Source organism: Typopeltis vanoorti, chromosome 2, assembly GCF_054136105.1.
Source record: "Typopeltis vanoorti isolate ZY-2024b chromosome 2, IOZ_Tvanoo_1.0, whole genome shotgun sequence".
NCBI classification, from domain to species: domain Eukaryota; kingdom Metazoa; phylum Arthropoda; class Arachnida; order Uropygi; family Thelyphonidae; genus Typopeltis; species Typopeltis vanoorti.
In genome coordinates this window covers 62,665,394-62,685,267 of record NC_143550.1, presented here as the reverse complement: position 1 = coordinate 62,685,267, position 19,874 = coordinate 62,665,394, and the positions used below count along the sequence as shown (strand labels likewise).

Here is a 19,874-nt window from a genome sequence, read left to right as displayed (position 1 = left end):
AAGAGGGGAGATATGATTGAGACATTCAAATTACTGAAGGGTTTCTATAAAATTAATTCAGAAGATATTTTTGAGAACAGGGCTGGTTGTGGGAGGACTAGGGGACATCCATGGAAACTGGGCAAAAGTGTGGTTAGTAAAGGTGTTAGAGCTGGGTTCTTTACTTTTAGAGTAGTGAATGAGTGGAATGTGCTCCCTGAGTCTGTAGTGGATGCTGTGACAGTGAATGAGTTTAAGGCGAGGTATGATAGATACTGTATGAATGTCAGATAGTTGTGATGAATATGATTTGGGGCCTCCCTCGATGAGTCTAATGACTCCCTGGAGTTGCCCGTAATAATAGTAATAGTAATAATAATAATTTGGAGGACTGGGCTAAGGAGAATGGATGTCAATTTAATGTGGCAAAAGTGTAAGGTTATGCATTTTGGGGTGAAAAGATTAGCAGCAGCATATCACATTGGTGGAACTGTACTCCAGGAGATTGACGAGGCCAGGGATTTGGGAGTGTTGATGGATAGGGAGTTGAAGTTTAGGGGGCACATCGCAAAAGTGGCTAAATCAGCTCATCAAAATCACTTAGTTGCTGAAAAATACTTTAACAAGCAGAGACAAACATGTTATTGTTCCTCTGTATCGAGCCTTGATAAGACCCCATCTTGACTACTGTGCCCAGATTTGGTCACCTAGGGTTCTTCTTGATGGAGGGGGGGGGCTGAGAGGATCGAGAGGCAAGTGACCAAGATGATAGCGGGTCTGTGGAATGAACCTTATGAGAACAGGTTGAGGATTTGTGGGTTGCAGAAATTGGTTGATAAGGCGGAGGACGGAAGATATGATTGAGACATTCAAATTACTGAAGGGGTTTCTATAAGATTAATTCAGAAGATATTTTTGAGAATTGGACAGGTAGTGGGAGGACTAAGGGCCATACATGGAAGCTGGGCAAGAGTGTGGTTAGCAAGGGTGTTAGAGCTAGGTTTTTTACTTGGAGAGTGGTGAATGAGTGGAATAAGCTGATAGTCTGTTGTGGGTGCCATGACTGTGAATGAGTTCAAGGCAAGGTATGATAGATACTGTGTGAATGTCGAATAGTTTTTGACATGATGTTAAGGCCTTCCTCGATGAGTCTATCGACTCCTTGGAGTTGCCCGTAATAATAATAATATTCAAAACCTATTACCAGATAACCTGATAACCTATAAGAGCGGGGATAGAATGAGTCAGATTGACTATATTATGTGCTGTAGGAAACGTCTGAAGGAGGTGAAAAACTGTAAAGTGATTAACGGAGAAAGCGTAGCGGCACACAACAGGTTGGTTGTGGTAGACTAGACTATGATATAAAAGGAGAAAAGAAGAATAGACAGAAGTGGCAGAAAGATAGGAAAATAAAGTGGTGGAAATTGGAAGAGGAAGTCCAAAGGAATAAATTTAAAGAAAAGGTACTGAAAGAAATGAAGTTAGCAGAGGATGTGGAAGAATGGTGGGACATAAATAGTAGGATTATTAGAAAAATTGGAGAAGTGCTCGGTATAACATCAGGAAAGGGACTGCCTGAGGATAAGAAGGCATGGTGGTGGAATGAGGAGGCGCAATTGGAGATCAAGGAAAAGAAACAGGCAAAGAAAAAATGGGACATGGCTGGAACTAGAGCCGACAAGGAGGCATATAGATTAGTGAAGAAAAATGCAAAGAGAGCTGTGGGAAGAGCGAAGGCAGTTGACGAGGTTTATGAAGTACTGGAGAGAAACGGTGGTGAAGCTCAGTTGTTGAGAATAGCAAAAGCTATAGATAAGGCCTTGAAAGACATAACATTAGTCGAGCAGATAAAGGACGCCTCAGGAGTAGTACTACAAGAGGAGAACAAAATCAGAGGAAGATGGAAAGAATATTTCCGTAATCTGCTAAATGAGGAAAATCCAAGAGAGAGAGGTGTGAGGATGGAGAGGCAAACGAGGGATTGGTGCAGGACGGCAGCAGAGAGGAAATGCTTTGGGCACTGAGAAAAATGAAGAATGGAAAGGCTGTGAGGGCAGACCAGATACCTGAGGAAGTGTGGAGAAGTCTGGGCAGTGAAGGCACAGCCATGTTATATGATCTGATGAGGAAAATAGCCCAACAGGAAAAGATTTTCCTCGATACCAGAGGAATCGAGGAAAAGCATTCTCGTCCCAATCTACGAAGGAAAAGGAGATGTTCAAGATTGTGGCAACTATAGAGGGATCAAGCTGATGTCACACACGTTGAAGGAAACGAAAATTGGCAAGGAGCAGTTTGGATTTATGCCAGGAAGAGAGACAACGGATGTGATATTTGCACTAAGGCGACTGATGGAGAAATATAGAGAGATGCAGATGGAGCTGCATATGGTGTTTATAGACCTGGAAAAGCATATGACAGAGTGGCCAGGCAGGAGGTATGGAGATGTATGAGGAAGGAGGGGGGGGTGTCGGAGAAGTATATGAGGTTGGTGAAGGAGATGTATGAGGGAGCGAAAACTCAGGTCAGGTCTAGTGTCGGCATGCCAGAGAGGTTCCCCATTGTTGTTGGGCTCTACCAGGGATCAGCTCTGAGCATCTACTTCTTTGACCTGGTCATGGATGTACTAGTGGAGGACTTCAAGAGGGAGGCGCCATGGAGCATGATGTTTGCCAATAACATTGTTCTTTGCAAATCATCCCAAGAGAAGCTTGAAAAGACCCTGGAAGAGTGGAGAAAGGTATTGGAGGAGAGAGGCATTCTCATGCCTCTCTCCTCCAATACCCCGTTGACATATATCTGGGTGAAGACCGAATATATGTCAACGGGTAGTGCTGAGGATATGGTCATACGACTCCAGGGTGAAAGGTTAACTTCAGGGAAGAAATTCAAGTACCTTGGGTCGGTTATCGAGAGGAATGGAGACCTGGATGAGGAAATAGAGCACTGAATAACATATGGGTGGAGGAAGATGAGCGCGGTCCTGTGTGACAAGAGAGAGAGTTGTAAGATGAAAGGAAAGCTGTGTAAGATGGTGGTGAGGCCGGCAATGCTTCATGGCACGGAGACGTGGCCTATAACAACAGCACAGGATAGGAAGATGGATGAGTGGTGTGACAAAGAAGGACAGGATAAGGAATGACTACATCAGAGGGACGGTCAAGGTGGGACCGATCTGTAAGAAGGTACAAGAAAGCAGACTGAGGTGGTTCGGTCATGTAGAGAGGAGGAGTATGTTGATAAACGAGTGGAGTGCATGGAGTGGAGGGAAGGAGGAAAAGAGGCAGGCCCAAGCTCAGGTGGAGGGATAAGGTGCCAGAGGATCTTAGAGAGAAAGGATGGAGTCAGGAAGATGCCCTGGACCGAAGAACCTGGTGGAATAAGATTAAAGATGGGAACGCAGACTCTGTTTAACATGGGATAAAGGCATAGCGAAAGAAGATACCAAGGCAGCAGACTCGCAATCTTTACTTTCGTACTCTTCATTTCTGCTTCTTCTAACAAGTTTTTCATATCTTCTCTCATTGCATATTTCTCACCTTTCAAATCATTTGTGCATGCCAAAATAATTAATTCATTTGCTTCTTTCTTCTGCAAACTTATAGCTTCACTGACATCCTTTATGTTTGCACCTGAAAAACATGCTTTTGTCACTTTCTCATTAAGTATACCTCTTATCATCAAATTCCCCAAACAGTGCTATTTCTTTTTTTCCCAGTTTCTTGCACTTTTATGCTTTTTCCATTCACTCTTTCTTTCATTCTCCATCCTTCTGTACCACATTCCAATCATTTCTCCAATCGCTCATGTTTTATCCTGTGAAGGAATCCACGTAAGTGTGCAATATCTTTCAGAGCTAGCATCTCGTCATCCACATTATTACTTTCAACCTTTTCCCTTCAAACTCTCATTCATATTTGGTGCACTATCATCCACTGGTTCCGCTACATTCTCCACAACACTGACAATCCTGCTTTATATCCATAATATCAGTCACTTCATTCTTTTGTTCCTGGCTTGGCTTGCATTTCTTATAATTGCTTAGGAAACAAACATTTCCGACAAATATTTTCTCCATTCTCACTCTCATACCATAAACTATTCACTCTTGGCAATGAATACATTAAACATTATATCTGCTGCTCTTTCTAATTGGGTAAAAAAAGTGGCAGATAGAACCAAATTATAGTAATTTCCTTAGCAGGCATTGATGCCATACACTATCAATCAAATTAAAACGCTCTGGAATTCTCAAGAGTGACAAAACATGTTTTTCTGAATCGTTCCATGGGTTGTATCTAGTGGCAGGTGATAGAGCCTAATCTAAGAGGTCATGAATAGCGAGATTTCAAACTGGTGGGCCTCTGTGTAGTGGAGAAGTTGACTATTAATGATTTTCTCATTATTTTGAAGAGGGCTAAGGTGAGATAGCAATTGGTCAAAAAAAAGGAGACAGTATATCTCTCTCTCCCTTTTTTTGGAATAGCCTTGATATATAATTGCTTCTGCACACTGAAATAAGAACCAGTTAAGTACAAAAGATTGCAGAGACAATATAGGACAGGTGTTAACTCTAGAGCCCAATGCTTGAGTACACTAGAGAAATGCCATCAGAACCAGAATACTTTATTAGTGTTCAAATTATTTAGCATTCTGATATATATTTTTTTTTTATGAAAAAACACAGTAGTTATACAAGTGCTCAGATTCTAGGAGATGATTTTCCTGGGTCATTTATGCAAAAGATGGAGAAAAAGGATAATGCCAGGAGTTTCATTTTGGGGCTGTAACAGTTTTGCCATATGGGTGAGAGAGAGAGGTAGAAGCACAGATTGCCATTAGACACAGCAAACAGGAGCTGTGTCTAATGGCATTAGCAAGGAACCAGAAGGTACAGTTACCATTTGGAGAGTAAGTTTTCTATTGTTGTTATTGACCTTTATGACATCAGATTTACATCTCTTGATGATTGTTTTGCATTTGTTGTTTTCTTCAGCATAAGCTGGCTAGAGTTCTTGATATGAGCTACCCATAGTAAGCTGAATTTTTTACTTCAACTACTTTCATACACTTCCTGTTGAAACAGAGGTTGGAAACTGGATGAGAATTCTGGATAGAATGGGGAATTAAGGGCTTCATTCTGAGACTTGCTCTGCAGATGAAGAGTCACAGAATGGGTCAGAGAAGCAGAAACAATAGTCAGACCATGGAAAATGGAAGACTCACACAAGATTGCAGTCTGAGTTATCAAGGGCAGATATGACCTCTACAGTATATCTGGAAAGAAAACTGGTTAAAACGAGATTAAGTATTGAGAAAGTGAGAAGGGTTATCAGGAATTCTGGCAGGATGATGTATGATTTACATTAGATTTTTGCTATAAGCAATGATAACTGGATTGTAGATAGTTGAGCTTCGTGGAGAGAAAGGTGAAGGAGTATGAGTAGTTTTTCGAATTTGGAAATCCAAAGCAGGAAATTCTAAATTAGTCATTCTCTTGTAAGCCGTGTCAGATCTCACAAAAGGCACAGATGCTGTACCTTTGTGACAAAAGGAATCATGCAATTTGTAATTTGGGCATTGAAGCTAGACATTACTGCATGGAAAAACGTTGACAAACATCATAGTGTGAGGAACAAGTAGCCATGGCACCCACCTTAATAAAATTTAGGACCTCCTTTTGCTGTGATGACCCATTCCTATCGTGAATACTTTCCACAAGCATATGATAGGTATCAATGGGAAATTTGGACCATTCCTCGTGTAAACATGTAATGAGGTCCTGGACTTTGTTAACAGACGTCTGTTAACCTCACCAGATGCTCCAGTTCATCCCACAAATGTTCAATAGGGTTGAGATCTGGGTTCTGTGGAGGCCAGTCAAGTGTGGTGACGTTCATGTCCACAAACCATGCCATCAGCCTTATGACACGGTACATTGTTGTGCTGATAGAGATAATGGTTAGTTCCTAGAAATTACACAAAGTAGGAAGCATTGCACTGTCCAGAACCTTCAGATAGTTCTCAAAGTTCAATGTTCGTGGCACCACAAACAGAGGTCCAAGACCAAACCAGGAAAAACAAGACCATATCTGAATTTCATAGTTGGGGGTTACGCACTCTTGTAAGAGATGTTCACCAGGCATCTACAAGACCCTCTGCTTTGTAGAGGGTGTAGCATGATCTGTTGGTCCATGATACAACTTTCCAAGCTTCCGCATCCTATTGTACACTCTCTTTGCACCACTGAAGGATGATGATGCATGTTGGTTTGGGTAATGTGGAGCATGCATACTGCAGTCCTACCATGGAAACGTATGGTGTGAACCTCAGTTCTGAATGTTTATGTGCAGATTTATGTTCCAGTCAATGCCTGGAACTCCACATTCAATGTGTTGGCTGACAAATGGCATTTTTTTATGTATTATCCTTCGTAGCATCCTACGTCAACATTAAGTAAGTGTGGTGAGTCATCCACTCAGGTGTTGTGTCGACTTTCATCTAATATATTTACCCTTTTATCTATCATGCATATACTCATAAGACTCTTTCTCAGGTATCACATGGTACCTCTAAATAACAATGGAATTGCCTCAGGGTTGAGCCAATACCAGAGTATACGAGATCAACCTCTCCTAAAGCACTAAGAAATTTATTTTTTTGCTGCACCACTTAGGGCTTTTAGATTAAATACACTATATCAATCAAGAGGAATCTCTAAATTGTACTTAAGTGATACCTTGACTTTGCAGACATTGCCAAATTCTCTTCTTTCTAATTTCCCACCTAGGTTCGTATTAACTTTTATAAGAGGCGCATCGGATTCCAAAGTACAGATAGTCTTAATTGGATTCAAAAACAAGGTTTATTGAACACTATAATTACACATATACAGTACATGCTAGTTTAGTTCTCATGCTAAGATAGTTCCTGACAATTAGGTTAACATTAAAACACTCTAACAACATAAGGATACACAAGTTCATTATTATTATTTTAGCAATATAAATCTTATCAACATTAAGACACTCTAACTAGGTATGATATTCACAGCAATACTTTTCCATTCCAGTCACAACCAAACCACTCTGATAGCATCTATATCTTTTACAATCTTGTCATTTATATCTCCTTCTACTCTGAACTTTATCATAGCACTCTTTAAACACAACATAATTTGATTACACAAGGAGACAGTAAATTTACGGTATTTATCTCTAGATCACTATAGCTCAGTTCTTTATAATACTATTAATGTTCTTTCTTCTGAATCACAGCATGGCACAATTCCTTTCATCCATAGTTAACAAATTTAATGAAGTCTACTTATCTATCTTGAACTGCATCACACTAATTGATCTTCAGGAATCTGTTTCTCCTTGACTGAAATTTCCATAGGTTCCTCTCTGGCTTTCTGTGGATGGCTGAGCTTACACTTGCTCCACCGGACTATGGACTTCGAGTTTCCCTCCAATGCCTCAATCAAAACCTCCGGAGTGGAGGCACTGCCACCCTTCTTCAGCTCATGACACCGAGAGACCAACACCACGAGATCAAGAACAAAAAAAAGCCCTAAGTGGGAGGGGTTCTTGACCCTTTTATTTTGCCTTGGTTCACAGCAATTCTCGCACTCCGCAATGTCCACCTAGCGCTTTCACGTAGGTCGACATCACAGCGTCCAGCTTTCTCTGCTACGCTTCTCGTGTGCCATCGGAATGCGACGGCCCGGAGCAAACTGCTCCCTCACCTTTGGATTTACATCCCCTTTTGAAATTTATGCAAGTCATTCAACAACTCCTAATACTTATGGCTCTAATAAATATTAAATATTTACATTTCCACTGTTATTTACACAAACTAGTGAGTGGTCTTTTGTTGAAATACTAGATAAATAACTACTTGTTTTCCTTAAGTTTGAAACATTTAACATATTTACAAAGCTGTAAATATGTTAGGTGGTGTGGAATTTGTGGACATGTGGAGTGAGTTTGATGGGTGAAAGGATTTATATAAGATGGATGGTTTACATTTGAATGGATTTGGTGTACAGAGGCTTGAAAAAGTGTTCATGAATGAAGTGGAAGTGGATGTACAGACTCGGAGAAACTAGATTTATTAAGGGGGGGGGAGTAGATATGCAGACTTTAGGGAGGCAGTTGAGTGTATGAATGAGTATAATATGACTGAGCGAGTACGAAGGACAACAAATCAGAATAGGATAGTTAGTATAAGGCATCAAAGTAGGGATGGGAATTTGTGGACATGTGGAGTGAGTTTGATGGGTGAAAGGATTTATATAAGATGGATGGTTTACATTTGAATGGATTTGGTGTACAGAGGCTTGAAAAAGTGTTCATGAATGAAGTGGAAGTGGATGTACAGACTCGGAGAAACTAGATTTATTAAGGGGGGGGGAGTAGATATGCAGACTTTAGGGAGGCAGTTGAGTGTATGAATGAGTATAATATGACTGAGCGAGTACGAAGGACAACAAATCAGAATAGGATAGTTAGTATAAGGCATCAAAGTAGGGATGGGACTAACGGCCTTCTGCATTTCAGGTACACTAATGCCAGGTGTATCAGGAACAAGAAGAAGGAGTTTTTGGCCTTGGTGGGCATTTCCAGGCCACAGGTTGTTGGTATTAGTGAAACATGGCTGACAGAAGATGATAAAGCTAGTGGGATTGAATGTGATGGGTATAGCGTGTTCAGCAGTGACAGGGAGAATAAAATGGGGGAGGTGTGTTATTGATGATAGCTGATGAGTTGCAGCCAAGAGTATAGAAGTTGAACTGCAGGATAGAGAAAAGAGCACATTTGAGGCTATTTGGTGTGAGATAGAGGCTAGCAGAACAAAATATACAATTGGGTGCTGCTATAGACCAGGTGATGGAATAGATATTGGAGATAGTATGCATAAGCAAATAGAAGCAATGAGTGGAAGGAGGGTAATTATTATGGGGGGATTTCAACTATGGTAACATTCACTGGAAGGAGGAGAGGACACATGGGATGAAGGAATTGGATTTTATGCAGTTAGTAAGGGACAACTATCTGCGGCAGCATGTAATGGAAAATACTAGAGGTCAGAGAGTGCTTGACCTAGTAATCACATCTGAGAATATGGCTGTAACGAACATGACCATGATGCCACCAATTGGTGAGAATGATCATAAGGTCATGACTTGGGAGGTGGCTAAAGGAGTCGAATTTACAATTAAGACAGGGTACATGTGGAATTACCGTGCTGGAAAGTATGACAAGCTTAAGATTGTGCTTGGCTCAGTGCCATGGCATGTAAAACTGCAAGGGCTGGATGTTGTTAGTACATGGGAGGTGGTTAAGAAGTGTTTGCAGGAGGCAATGGTTGATTGTATACCAAGAGTCCGAATAATAAATCAAGTAGGGGTTAAATGAATGAATAACACCATTAAGTGTGAGCTGCAAAAAAAGAAACAATTGTGGAGGGAATTTCAGGAGAAAGGTGACCAGCAGGTGCAGGAACAGTATAAAGCTCAGGCCAGAAAGGTAACAAGGGTGGTAAAAAAAGCAAAAGCAGATTATGAAAGAATATTGGCCATGCAGGATAAAGAGAATCCCAAACAGTTTTTTTCAATATGTTGCAAGTAAAAGGAAAAATATTCATGGCAGAAAGATTTTAAAAAATGCTGAGGGTAGGGAGATAACCGAATCAGTCGATATAGTGGAATTACTGAGTGAGCACTTTGCAAGAGTATATCATCCAAGTGGTGACATTGCAGGAATGGAAGAACCAACAGCTTATACTGGAATTGTGATGAATGAAGTAGAGGTAATAATCTATATAATAAATAATAAATAGTCTATTACAGAACCTCAATGTCAGTACATCTGTGGGATTGGATGGTATACCAGCTCGTGTCATATGTGAAGCAGCTAAAGAATTGTCAGTGCCCTTGATCATTTTGTTTAATTTCAGCCTCGGGTCTGGCTCAGTTTCAAGGCTGTGGAAAGAGGGGAAAATAGTTCCGCTGCATAAAGGTGGTTCCAAGGCTGCTGTTGAAAATTACCGACCAATCAGCATAACAGGAATCGTTATCAAGGTCTTGGAGAAAATAGTCAAGAGGAAAATACAAGATTGGATAGATGAAAATGGGATACTGTATGGGGGACAGCATGGTTATGTGAAGGGTAGGTCATGCCTCAGTAACTTGCTCACGTATTATAACACAGTGACGGCTGAACTGGATAAGGGTAATGGGTTTACAGTGATTCTACTGGACCTTGCTAAGGCCTTTGACAGGATACCACATGAAATTCAAATCAGTAAAATGCATCATATGGTGATTGATATAGGATTGGTGAGATGGATAGGAGGGTGGTTGACAGAGAGAGAGAGATATCAGAGATTGGTTTATTCAGGAGTGGAGTCCAAAAGACGGCCTGTGACTAGCAGTGTGCCACAAGGATCTGTTCTTGGACCACTGCTGTTTAATTTGTTTATTTATGATATAGGAAAGGATCTGAGAGGAACAGTTCATTTGTTTGCAGATGATGCAAAGTTGGGTAAGGCAATAGTGAATGTAGATGATGTCAAAATTTTGCAGGATGATCTGGATAGATTGGAGGTCTGGGCTAAGGAGAATGGACATCAATTTAATGTGGCAAAATGTAAGGTTATACATTTTGGGGTGAAAAGATTAGCAGCAGTTTACTACATTGGTGGAACTGTATTCCAGGAAATTGATGAGGCGAGAGATTTAGGAGTGTTGGTGGATAAGGAGTTGAAGTTTAGCGGGCACATTGCAAAAGTGGCCAAATCAGCTCATCAAATCACTTGGTTGCTGAAGAATACTTTGACGAGCAGAGACAAGCAGGTTATTGTTCCTCTGTATCGAGCCTTGATAAGACCCCATCTCGACTACTGTGCCCAGATTTGGTCACCTAGGTTTCTTCTTGATCTGGAGGAGGTGGAGAGGATTCAGAGGCAAGTGACCAAGATGATAGCGGGTCTGTGGAATGAACCTTATGAGAACAGGTTGAGGATTTGTGGGTTGCAGAAATTGGTTGATAGGCGGAGGACTGGAGATATGATTTAGACATTCAAATTATTGAAGGGTTTCTATAAGATTAATTCAGAAGATATTTTTGAAAAAAGGGCTGGTGGTGGGAGGACTAGGGGTCATCCATGGAAGCTGGGCAAGAGTGTGGTTAGTAAGGGTGTTAGAGCTAGGTTCTTTACTTTTAGAGTGGTGAATGAGTGGAATAAGCTGCTCGAGTCTGTAGTGGGTGCTGTGACAGTGAACGAGTTTAAGGCAAGGTATGATAAATACTGTGTGAATGTCGAATAGTTGTGATGAACATGATTTGGGTCCTCCTTCGATGAGTTAAGGACTCCCTGGAGTTGCCTATAATAATAATAATACCTAGAGGCAAACGCATGTATTTAATTTCCTTTTTGTTGGGTTATGCATGTTAAACCGTGATAAGATTGGAGTTCCAAAAACCACAATCTATCACAATTTAACACAGGTAATACTTGCAGTTAACTCCCTGTGCTTCCATCTGAGTATGGTATCACTGAATGTTGGCCAGAGATGGCTCAGTTTGTCAACAATTTGCCAAACATGTAGGCTTGCAACAGCATCCTATCACAACACCTCTTTCAAACTCCATCAGTTTGCTTCTCATAGCCATTTCACCTAAACACAGTTGCACTGACTTGGGAGCATCATATTCCTCCGATTTATATTGGCTACAAACACGTGACTTGTTACATGGCATGATGCACCTTGTTCATGGGGGGGGGGGTCTGTTGACTCCTTTCCAAGTAGTGTAGTTTCAATTTGGGTTTCTTTTAAGAGTAATATACATGGTCAGGTTGACTGTAAGCAATGTCAAACATCGTTAATGTTACTGTTCATGCCAAAGATGTTAGTTAGGTGTGTGAAAGAAAGTGAGTTTTTATTGTGTAGAATCTGCCATGATATATATGTTGCAAATGGTCTGTCTTTTTTGGTAGGAATTGGTTTGTGTGCAGTGTCATCGTCAATGTTTGTATGATTCATTACAAGTTCATTTATAGCTAAAGAGTAGACGGAGTGCAGACATGCAGTGAAAGGAGATAGGCTCTTAAAAGAAAGACCTAACAGGTCTTGTTGGCATTTCCTCTGGCTAGGGTGGTAACATTTTTTGTAGAAGGAATACTCGCTGGGATTACCCGAGTCCCGTTTGTGGAAACAGGCCACATCATGGAAAGGAAGGAGTGACTTGACAAGGAAAGCATGTATGTTATGCACTGCCTGCTCGTTAGAGGCCTAGTAAGTAAAGATTATACATAAACTCTGAAAAAACTAAAATAATGACAAATATTGAAGGAAACTAGATAACAGAAAAACAAATAACAACAGAGAACATTAAAATATATGAAGTACAAGTGTATATTTTGGAAGATCTTTCACATTAGGAAAATAAACATTTATGAAGAAAGAAAAATAAGAATTCAGCCAGGCTGGGAGGCTTTTGGCATACTGAAAAAATTCCTGTATAGTGAAATAAAATTTGAAAATAGATCCAAACTTTTCAACCATTGTGCCATTCTAGTTATGACATATGGATCACAAACATTCATGCGATAGGAATTTGAACCCATATCCTGTTGTATGGAAGGTAGAGAAAAGCATTAATTCATTTAGATCTTGTCCCTCAACTGGGTCTTTTTCCTGTCATTTTTGCTACAAATCCTGGTTTGCTACAGTTTCATCCTCCATTCTATCTAAGTGACCATCCTATGTTAGATTAGCTGTGTTTACCTATTCCTGCCATTTTTGTATGAAATGCCTGGTTTACTATCCTTTCTTATTCCATTATATATATATATATATATATATATATATATATATATATATATATATATATATGTTAATTTTTAATATGGATTCTGAAATTCATGATATCTGTTCATATAAGAACTGTCACATCTATAGTCTTCAGTCAAATGCTTCATTTTTAACCCCAATTCTCATATATCCATGAATTAAAAATTATTGGAATGCTGTCTTGCATGCTGCTAGTTTGATATCTGGGCAAATTTCTCTCTTGTTCCAAATAAATTTATTCAAGTGTCTCTCCACCACATAAGCAATACTCATTTTATTATCTATTTCCATATTAATATTATTATTCATGACACCTCCATAAAGTCTCTGGATTTATTGCAGGAAGGTGCTCAACACTACACAATCCACTGTATACACTACATAATCTCCAGCCAAACTCTATACAGTATTTCTGTTTGTTAACACTATGTATGTGTTCTCTGGCTTGTCTGCTGTTTAGCAGAATGAAAAACCCAAGTTTCCTGGAGAAAAAAATATTGCTACCTCCATGAGACCAGCTAAACATCAATTGAAAAAACCCATATAAAGATTCATCTCATCATGATGAGAGGAATCTCTATCATACCACAATCTTTCCAATCAAGGGGAATGTCCCATCATTCTTCATGCACTACAGAGGCACAAAACGTCTACTCTGCCTTCTTCACATGAGACTAGCAACTCATCTTTAATTAAAAATCCCTTATGCAATTTTATGTCATATATGGGATTTCAACCTACATCTTTGTTATTGACTAAGCTATAGAGGTTCTGTTTCTCAACTTGTATAAATTTTCCATCTTCACTAAATGTGCTATTTTTATCAAAATACAACACTGCTGAATTTTGATATATAACTGAATATCATAAAACAGTGAATACAGTATATGAAATTCTTAAAATATATGAAACATAGTGACCTAACAGTATTGCCATATATTATTGTTTAAGCATTTTTCAGAAGATGCATACAAAAACACTGAGGCAGCAGGTTGTAAGGTATTACAAAAAATAACAACAAAAATTAAAAACTATTGGACAAGAAAACATTTCATTCACATTTTACATTTTATTCTGCAAATGGCAGAATGTATCATTCACTCATTTTCAAAGATTTCTTCTATGATATTACCCGGGTTCATAATATTCATTTAAAATCTTTACTTACTTTTTTGGAATAAATAAATAAATAAAAGACAATTGTAAAAAAAGAACTTAACTCACTTTAAGGTTTGTATAATTTTTTGTGCTGGAGTGCAGCTCTGGAAAACATGACAGGCAAATTTTGACTGATCTGGATGTCTGGTGACAAATCCAAAATATCTAGAACAAATGAGAGATCACATAAAACAAACAATACTAATATTAAACCTTATTACAAAGTTTAATTTTATTACAAGTGAAAAGATTCACTTTCTTACCAAACCAAGTATCATACAAAGCATCACAGAAAACTAACTAAAATAACACAAACAAAAGTCCTGACCAAATCCTCAGAGCTATTTTAACTCAATACTGTGAATAAAAGAAAGGCATTTCAAATAACAAGCATGGACTGTTTATTATTTTTTTGTATGGTGTCTTTTGGATTTTGACATAAACTTCTTCTCATCAAGAATTAAAAATTTGCCTATTCTGGCTTCATTGGTCTTTCCATCTTGCAACTAGTCTTCCTTTCTCCCCCCCCTTCTATATTTATCCACTTCTTTTGGTAGTCTATATCTTTCCATCTTATATTATCACCAAGCCTTGATGGAGTCAAAAAAATTCACTGTGGTAGGTCCCACCATCTCTCTCTCTCTCTCTCTCTCTCTCTCACACACACACACACACCAAACCATGCCTGAAATGTATTTCCTGTCTCCACACTTTCAGCAGGTAATGTATTCCAATGACCTACCACCTGCAAAAAACCTACGCCTTACCCCCCCCCCCCCCCGTCTCATGGGGCACCTGTCTGTGGTAATGGTACTGGCCCTTTTCATTCTTTCTCTTTTCTTCATGTATTCTTCACTATTTCTCCAGTCTTTTTATCCTGAGACTCCTGAGGAGAAGAACCTCAGAACTCTATTTGATGAGGAGTTCAAATTTATAGATGCTTTCACAAGGCAGATTTGCTCATTTGAAATGCAGCAGTTAGTGTTGTAAATCCCATAATTTGCAAGAAGACTAGATTCTGAAACACATTTAAAACAGACTAGTCCATTCGTTTCAATTAGGATAAGATACAATTATAAGTTTGTCTGTTTTTCTTAGTATTACAACACCAAGAAAAGATATTTATTAACAGGTGTCTATTACCCAGAACAACAATGAGTATAGCAAACAGTTCAAATTTTAACAGGCAACTAAAATCCTAACTTGGCATCCTCTAATATGCTTTAGGAAGTGTATGAGATTTGATGTGATGGTAGATAGTGGACTAAAGTTCTGAGGGTGCATTGCATTGCTGCTATGATAGAAAGTACACTGACATGTAGGGATAAGGAGGTGGTGGTGCTCTATATAAGGCATTGGTCAGACTACACATGGACTAAAAAATGTGGTCACTAGTTTTCATTGTGATGTGGAAACACTAGAGAGGGTTCCAAACACTCCAGAGTCCCAAAGTGATATTGGGACTGAAATGTTGGTTATGCAGAAATGGAGAAATGTGGATTATATATAGTTTGGTGGATAGGAAGAAAAGAGATATCATAGAGACCATCAAGTTGGTTAAGGGATTCTATCAAATTAATACAGAGGGAATTATAAAAAGAGTGGACGTTAAGATGGGAAGAGCAAGAGGTCATCCCTAGAAGTTGTATAAAGATGTGGTGAAGAAGGGCAAGGAATAAATTTTTTACATAGAGAGTGGTTGGTGAGTGGAACACATTGTCAGAGTGCTTTGTGAATATAGAAAGTTTAAAAAATTTTAAAGTTCAATATGATAGACATGTTGCTGGTTGAGTGAGCCTCCCACAATGAGTCTATTGACTCCATGGATATTACTGTAATAATAATAACATCCAACATTTAAGCTTATGAACAAGAGCGTCTTACTCTTCTTTTAATATATATTATTTCATTATTAATTTCATTTATAATTTATGTCTTCTGATTCCAATATAATTCTTTCATTATTCTGAGGTCTACTGTTATCAATTTCAATGTCTTTTAATATTTCTATTATCTTTTTCTGGCTTACTGTGTCAAATGTTTTGAAAGTTGAAGTATAGACATATTATTTAATTCTAATGATCTTTCAATAACAGTTTTCAATTTGTAGATTGCATTAGTTGTACTTTTTCCTGCAGGAATCATTTTGGTTTTAATTTATATAGCATTTTATTGTAGAAAAGATTCCACTTTTTATTATTTTAATAGTATATTTGAAGCATTGGGCATGATACTAATTGTTCTAAAATCTTTCTGCTGCATCATTCTTTTTCGTATTGGAATGGAAATAGATTTTATGAAGTCTTCTGGTATTATTATTATATGAGTAGAGAAGAGTATTCCTTGTACCATTTTCTTAGATTATCCATTGCTCACCAATAGTTGGAGAAGAGAATGTAATTCATATTTTAGTGTTTCTTCATATCCTATAATAGAGATCACCCTTTTCTTCAGTGTATGTATAATACCAATTTTTGCATTATATGGTGCAATGAAGAGAAATGTAGGTAACAACTTGTATGAGTGGACTTACAGTGTATGCCAAGAGAGAGGCCTCCTTCTGCTTTTTTTGAAATTAATATATCTAGGAAAAGGAATTTTCCTTCATTTTCAAATTCTAAAGTGAATTTAATTTTATGGTGGAAAGGGTTAACAGATGAAAGAAAATCATGTAACTCAGTCACACTGCGTTTCCAGATTACAAATATGTCATCTACGTATCTCCACCAAAGTGACAGTTTTGGATTTGTAGATAGCAGGAAATCTTTTTCAAAGTTTTCCCATGAATAAGTCAGCATGGATGAGATCGAGGGCTTCCTATTGCAAGGTCAGATAGTTGTTTGTAAATTTTCCCATTCCATTGGAAATAATTTGAGTTTGAACAATGTCTAAATAGTTGAGAGATGTCAGGAGGGAACCGATCATGTACATGTGCCATAACTTTGTCCACAGGAACATTTGTGAACAAAGATACAACTATTAGACTAGCTAGAATGTCTGTTGGTAAGATAGAAATTTCTCCTAGTTGTTCTACAAAGTGTTGTGAGTTTTTGATGAAGGTGTCCATGTGTCTGATGTACTCCTTCCTTTAGAAGATTAGCCAGATGTTTTGATAACAAATAAGTAGGCAAGCTGATACCATCTACGATAGGGCAAAGAGGAATATTAGTCTTGTGTGCCTTGGGCATTCCATATAATCGTTATACCTCTAGTAAAAAATTTTAAACATATAATCAGTTCTATTCATAATAACAGTTGAATTGCTTTTATCAGACTTAAGTACTATGATATCTTTATTCTTCTTTAAACTTGAAGGTGAAAAAGTGAAAGTGAAAAAGAATTGATGTTCTTTTTAGGAAGATGAGAAGTAGAGAGAAAGACTGCAGTCTTCAATCTAATGTCATTTGTAACATGTTAAGTTAGAAAGTAAAGGTCCATTTACTTTATTCTGACCTGACATGCTACAATAAAGTAAATGGACTAAGTAAATGGAATAAAGTAAAATGCTAGCTTCTGCTGATGTCAAGTTATGATCAGAAATGTTAAATAGTACTTTTTCATTGGGTAGATTAACTCTCGGGAATGAAAATTTTCTCATATATAGCGTTAATTTTTTTTTATTTCTCTGTTTTTGGAGGTTAGAAAAATCTTATAAATAGCATTGATCATATTATCTAAACAAAACCATAGGTAAGCATCTATGCAGTTAGAGTATAGTGCAAATGAAGACACAATGAATCAACTTGGTTGAGTGCATACCTTGTGGATTGTATTCTCTTGCATAATATGGCCAACACTTTTCGATAGATCTCTTCTAAAATGGAAACGTTCTTGGAAAATTTTCGAAATCATATTATTGTTCCTACATCTTTCTAGAAATGTAAGTTGATAGAGAAGCCTAACTTTCTTGCATTTTAGTTGTTCTAGTTTATGCACCTTTCTTTTTTACTTCCACATCCAGTCTATTCATGTTGAGTATGTAGATTTTTCAACCAAAAAAACGATTATGACAAATGATAACTAACAGTGGGTTTAATAGGTCATAATATAGTTAAACCAACTAGTGTCATTACGTACGCTAGTGGCTTCTTCTGGATTATGAAGAACAAAAAAATATACAATAAGTGGTAAACATGAACCATTACATAACTAAAACTGAACATGTAGGAACCGTTACACAAAAGTAAAAAAGCAGAAACATACAGTAAAATCTCGATAATATAACAGACTAATTCAGGTGAGGGAGTGTCCATTAAATCTGAAAGTCTGTTATATAATAAAGCAGATTTTCCGAATGCGTGTGTTAAAAAATTGATAAATTAGCTAATTTTCACGTTTTTATTTATGTAGAAACTTTTATGTAATTAAAATTAAGTATTGTATCTATGAAAAGTTTAATTTCACAGAAAGGTTTTCTATATGTATTATTGCTTATAACCTCACCGTGGTTTGAGATCTAAAAAATAAGTCTGCGATCTATATCGAAATAAATAAAACATTTTCCAAAAATAAGCTTTAATTATATTTAAATAAACAATGTTCTTAAAAACAAAACAAAATTTAAATTTTATAAAAACACAAAATATTTTTCCTATTTAATTGTCTTCAGATGATGATATATTCAGACACTCGCTGTGGCATGACTTATCACGCCACAAACCAATTACAGTGCGATTGGTGTGATCACGTGCTAATCATTCGGCAAGCATGTTTATGAGTGGTGACTCATTTATGTCGGCTAAATTACTACAGTGTTTTTCCAACATAAGGTCTATTCACCAAAATTTGTTAAAAATAACAGGAAATTAACCTGTTAATTTAATTATAAGCAAATCTTGGTTAAAAGCATTTTAAAATTAACAAGGTGTTAATTTTCACATGTGACATACGGACCAGAAATTTTGTCTCCGTTAAATCAAGGATTTACTGTATGGAGCGTGGAAGCTGGCATAGGGTCAGTTATTGTTCAGTAGTAATGCATGATGGCAGAAAAGTTCAAGTCTAAAGTGCTGAAAGATCTAAGTGACTTCCAACTATCACATAAAATCATTACTTGGTTTCTGTTGGGTGTGCCTTGTGAGTGAATAACCATCACAGCCTCTTTGATGTTGCAGGCACTGAAGTTGTCATGCACTACAGGAATAAGAGTGGCTTTCAAGCTCATTGTGACTATACGAGCTCTGTTACATTCACATAAGGACCACCATCCTTTCAACAAATATCCTGGAGTTTACAATATAACAAGCTCTTGCAGCCTTGCTTACATAGAGCAAACATCTAAAAGTTAGAAATTAGACAAAAAGAGCATTTGGAACATTAATAACAACAGACAGCTCAGGCCTGGCTTTCCACTTCTCCCACACTCCACAATACTGAATGGGACTAGAGCTCCATGCCTTATATAGAAGACAACTTCAGCACCCACAACATCAGAGGCTGTGATGGTTATCCACTCACAATGCACACTCAACAGAAACCAAGGAATGATTTTATGTGATATTTGTAAGTTACTTATTAGATCTTTCAACATGTCAGACTTTAACTTTTCTGCCAACTATTATGCATACCTACTGAACATAAATGCTGATTACGTAATACTTAGCACTACATTGCTAAATGGACTCCAACATCTTATGCAGAAATGAAAAACTCGCTTGTATGAGTTTGGAATGAGACTCAACACCAAGAAGACAGAACGTGCAAGGAGATGACCAAACTGATGAAATGCTCATAATAGATGGTATGGAGCTGAACAAATGCACCCAGTTCAAATACTTAAGGTCCAGTAGTAGCTCAAATGGCAATACAACATATGCTGAAGCCCAAGCCAATGCTGCTTGGATGAAGTGGCGACAAGTTACTGGAGTTCTTTGTG

The 19,874-nt window shown here is 37.9% G+C and overlaps 1 protein-coding gene across 3 annotated transcripts in view; it reads right to left on the bottom strand.

Moving 5' to 3' along the window:
• Nucleotides 1–19,874, bottom strand: part of LOC150109088 (uncharacterized) — a 418,260-nt gene that overhangs the window by 44,273 nt on the left and 354,113 nt on the right. For all 3 annotated transcript variants that reach the window (XM_090405584.1, XM_090405600.1, XM_090405591.1), the window contains one exon: nucleotides 14,066–14,164. In XM_090405584.1, coding sequence (XP_090261710.1) covers nucleotides 14,066–14,164 — 99 coding nt within the window. The remainder of the gene's footprint in view (nucleotides 1–14,065; nucleotides 14,165–19,874) is intronic.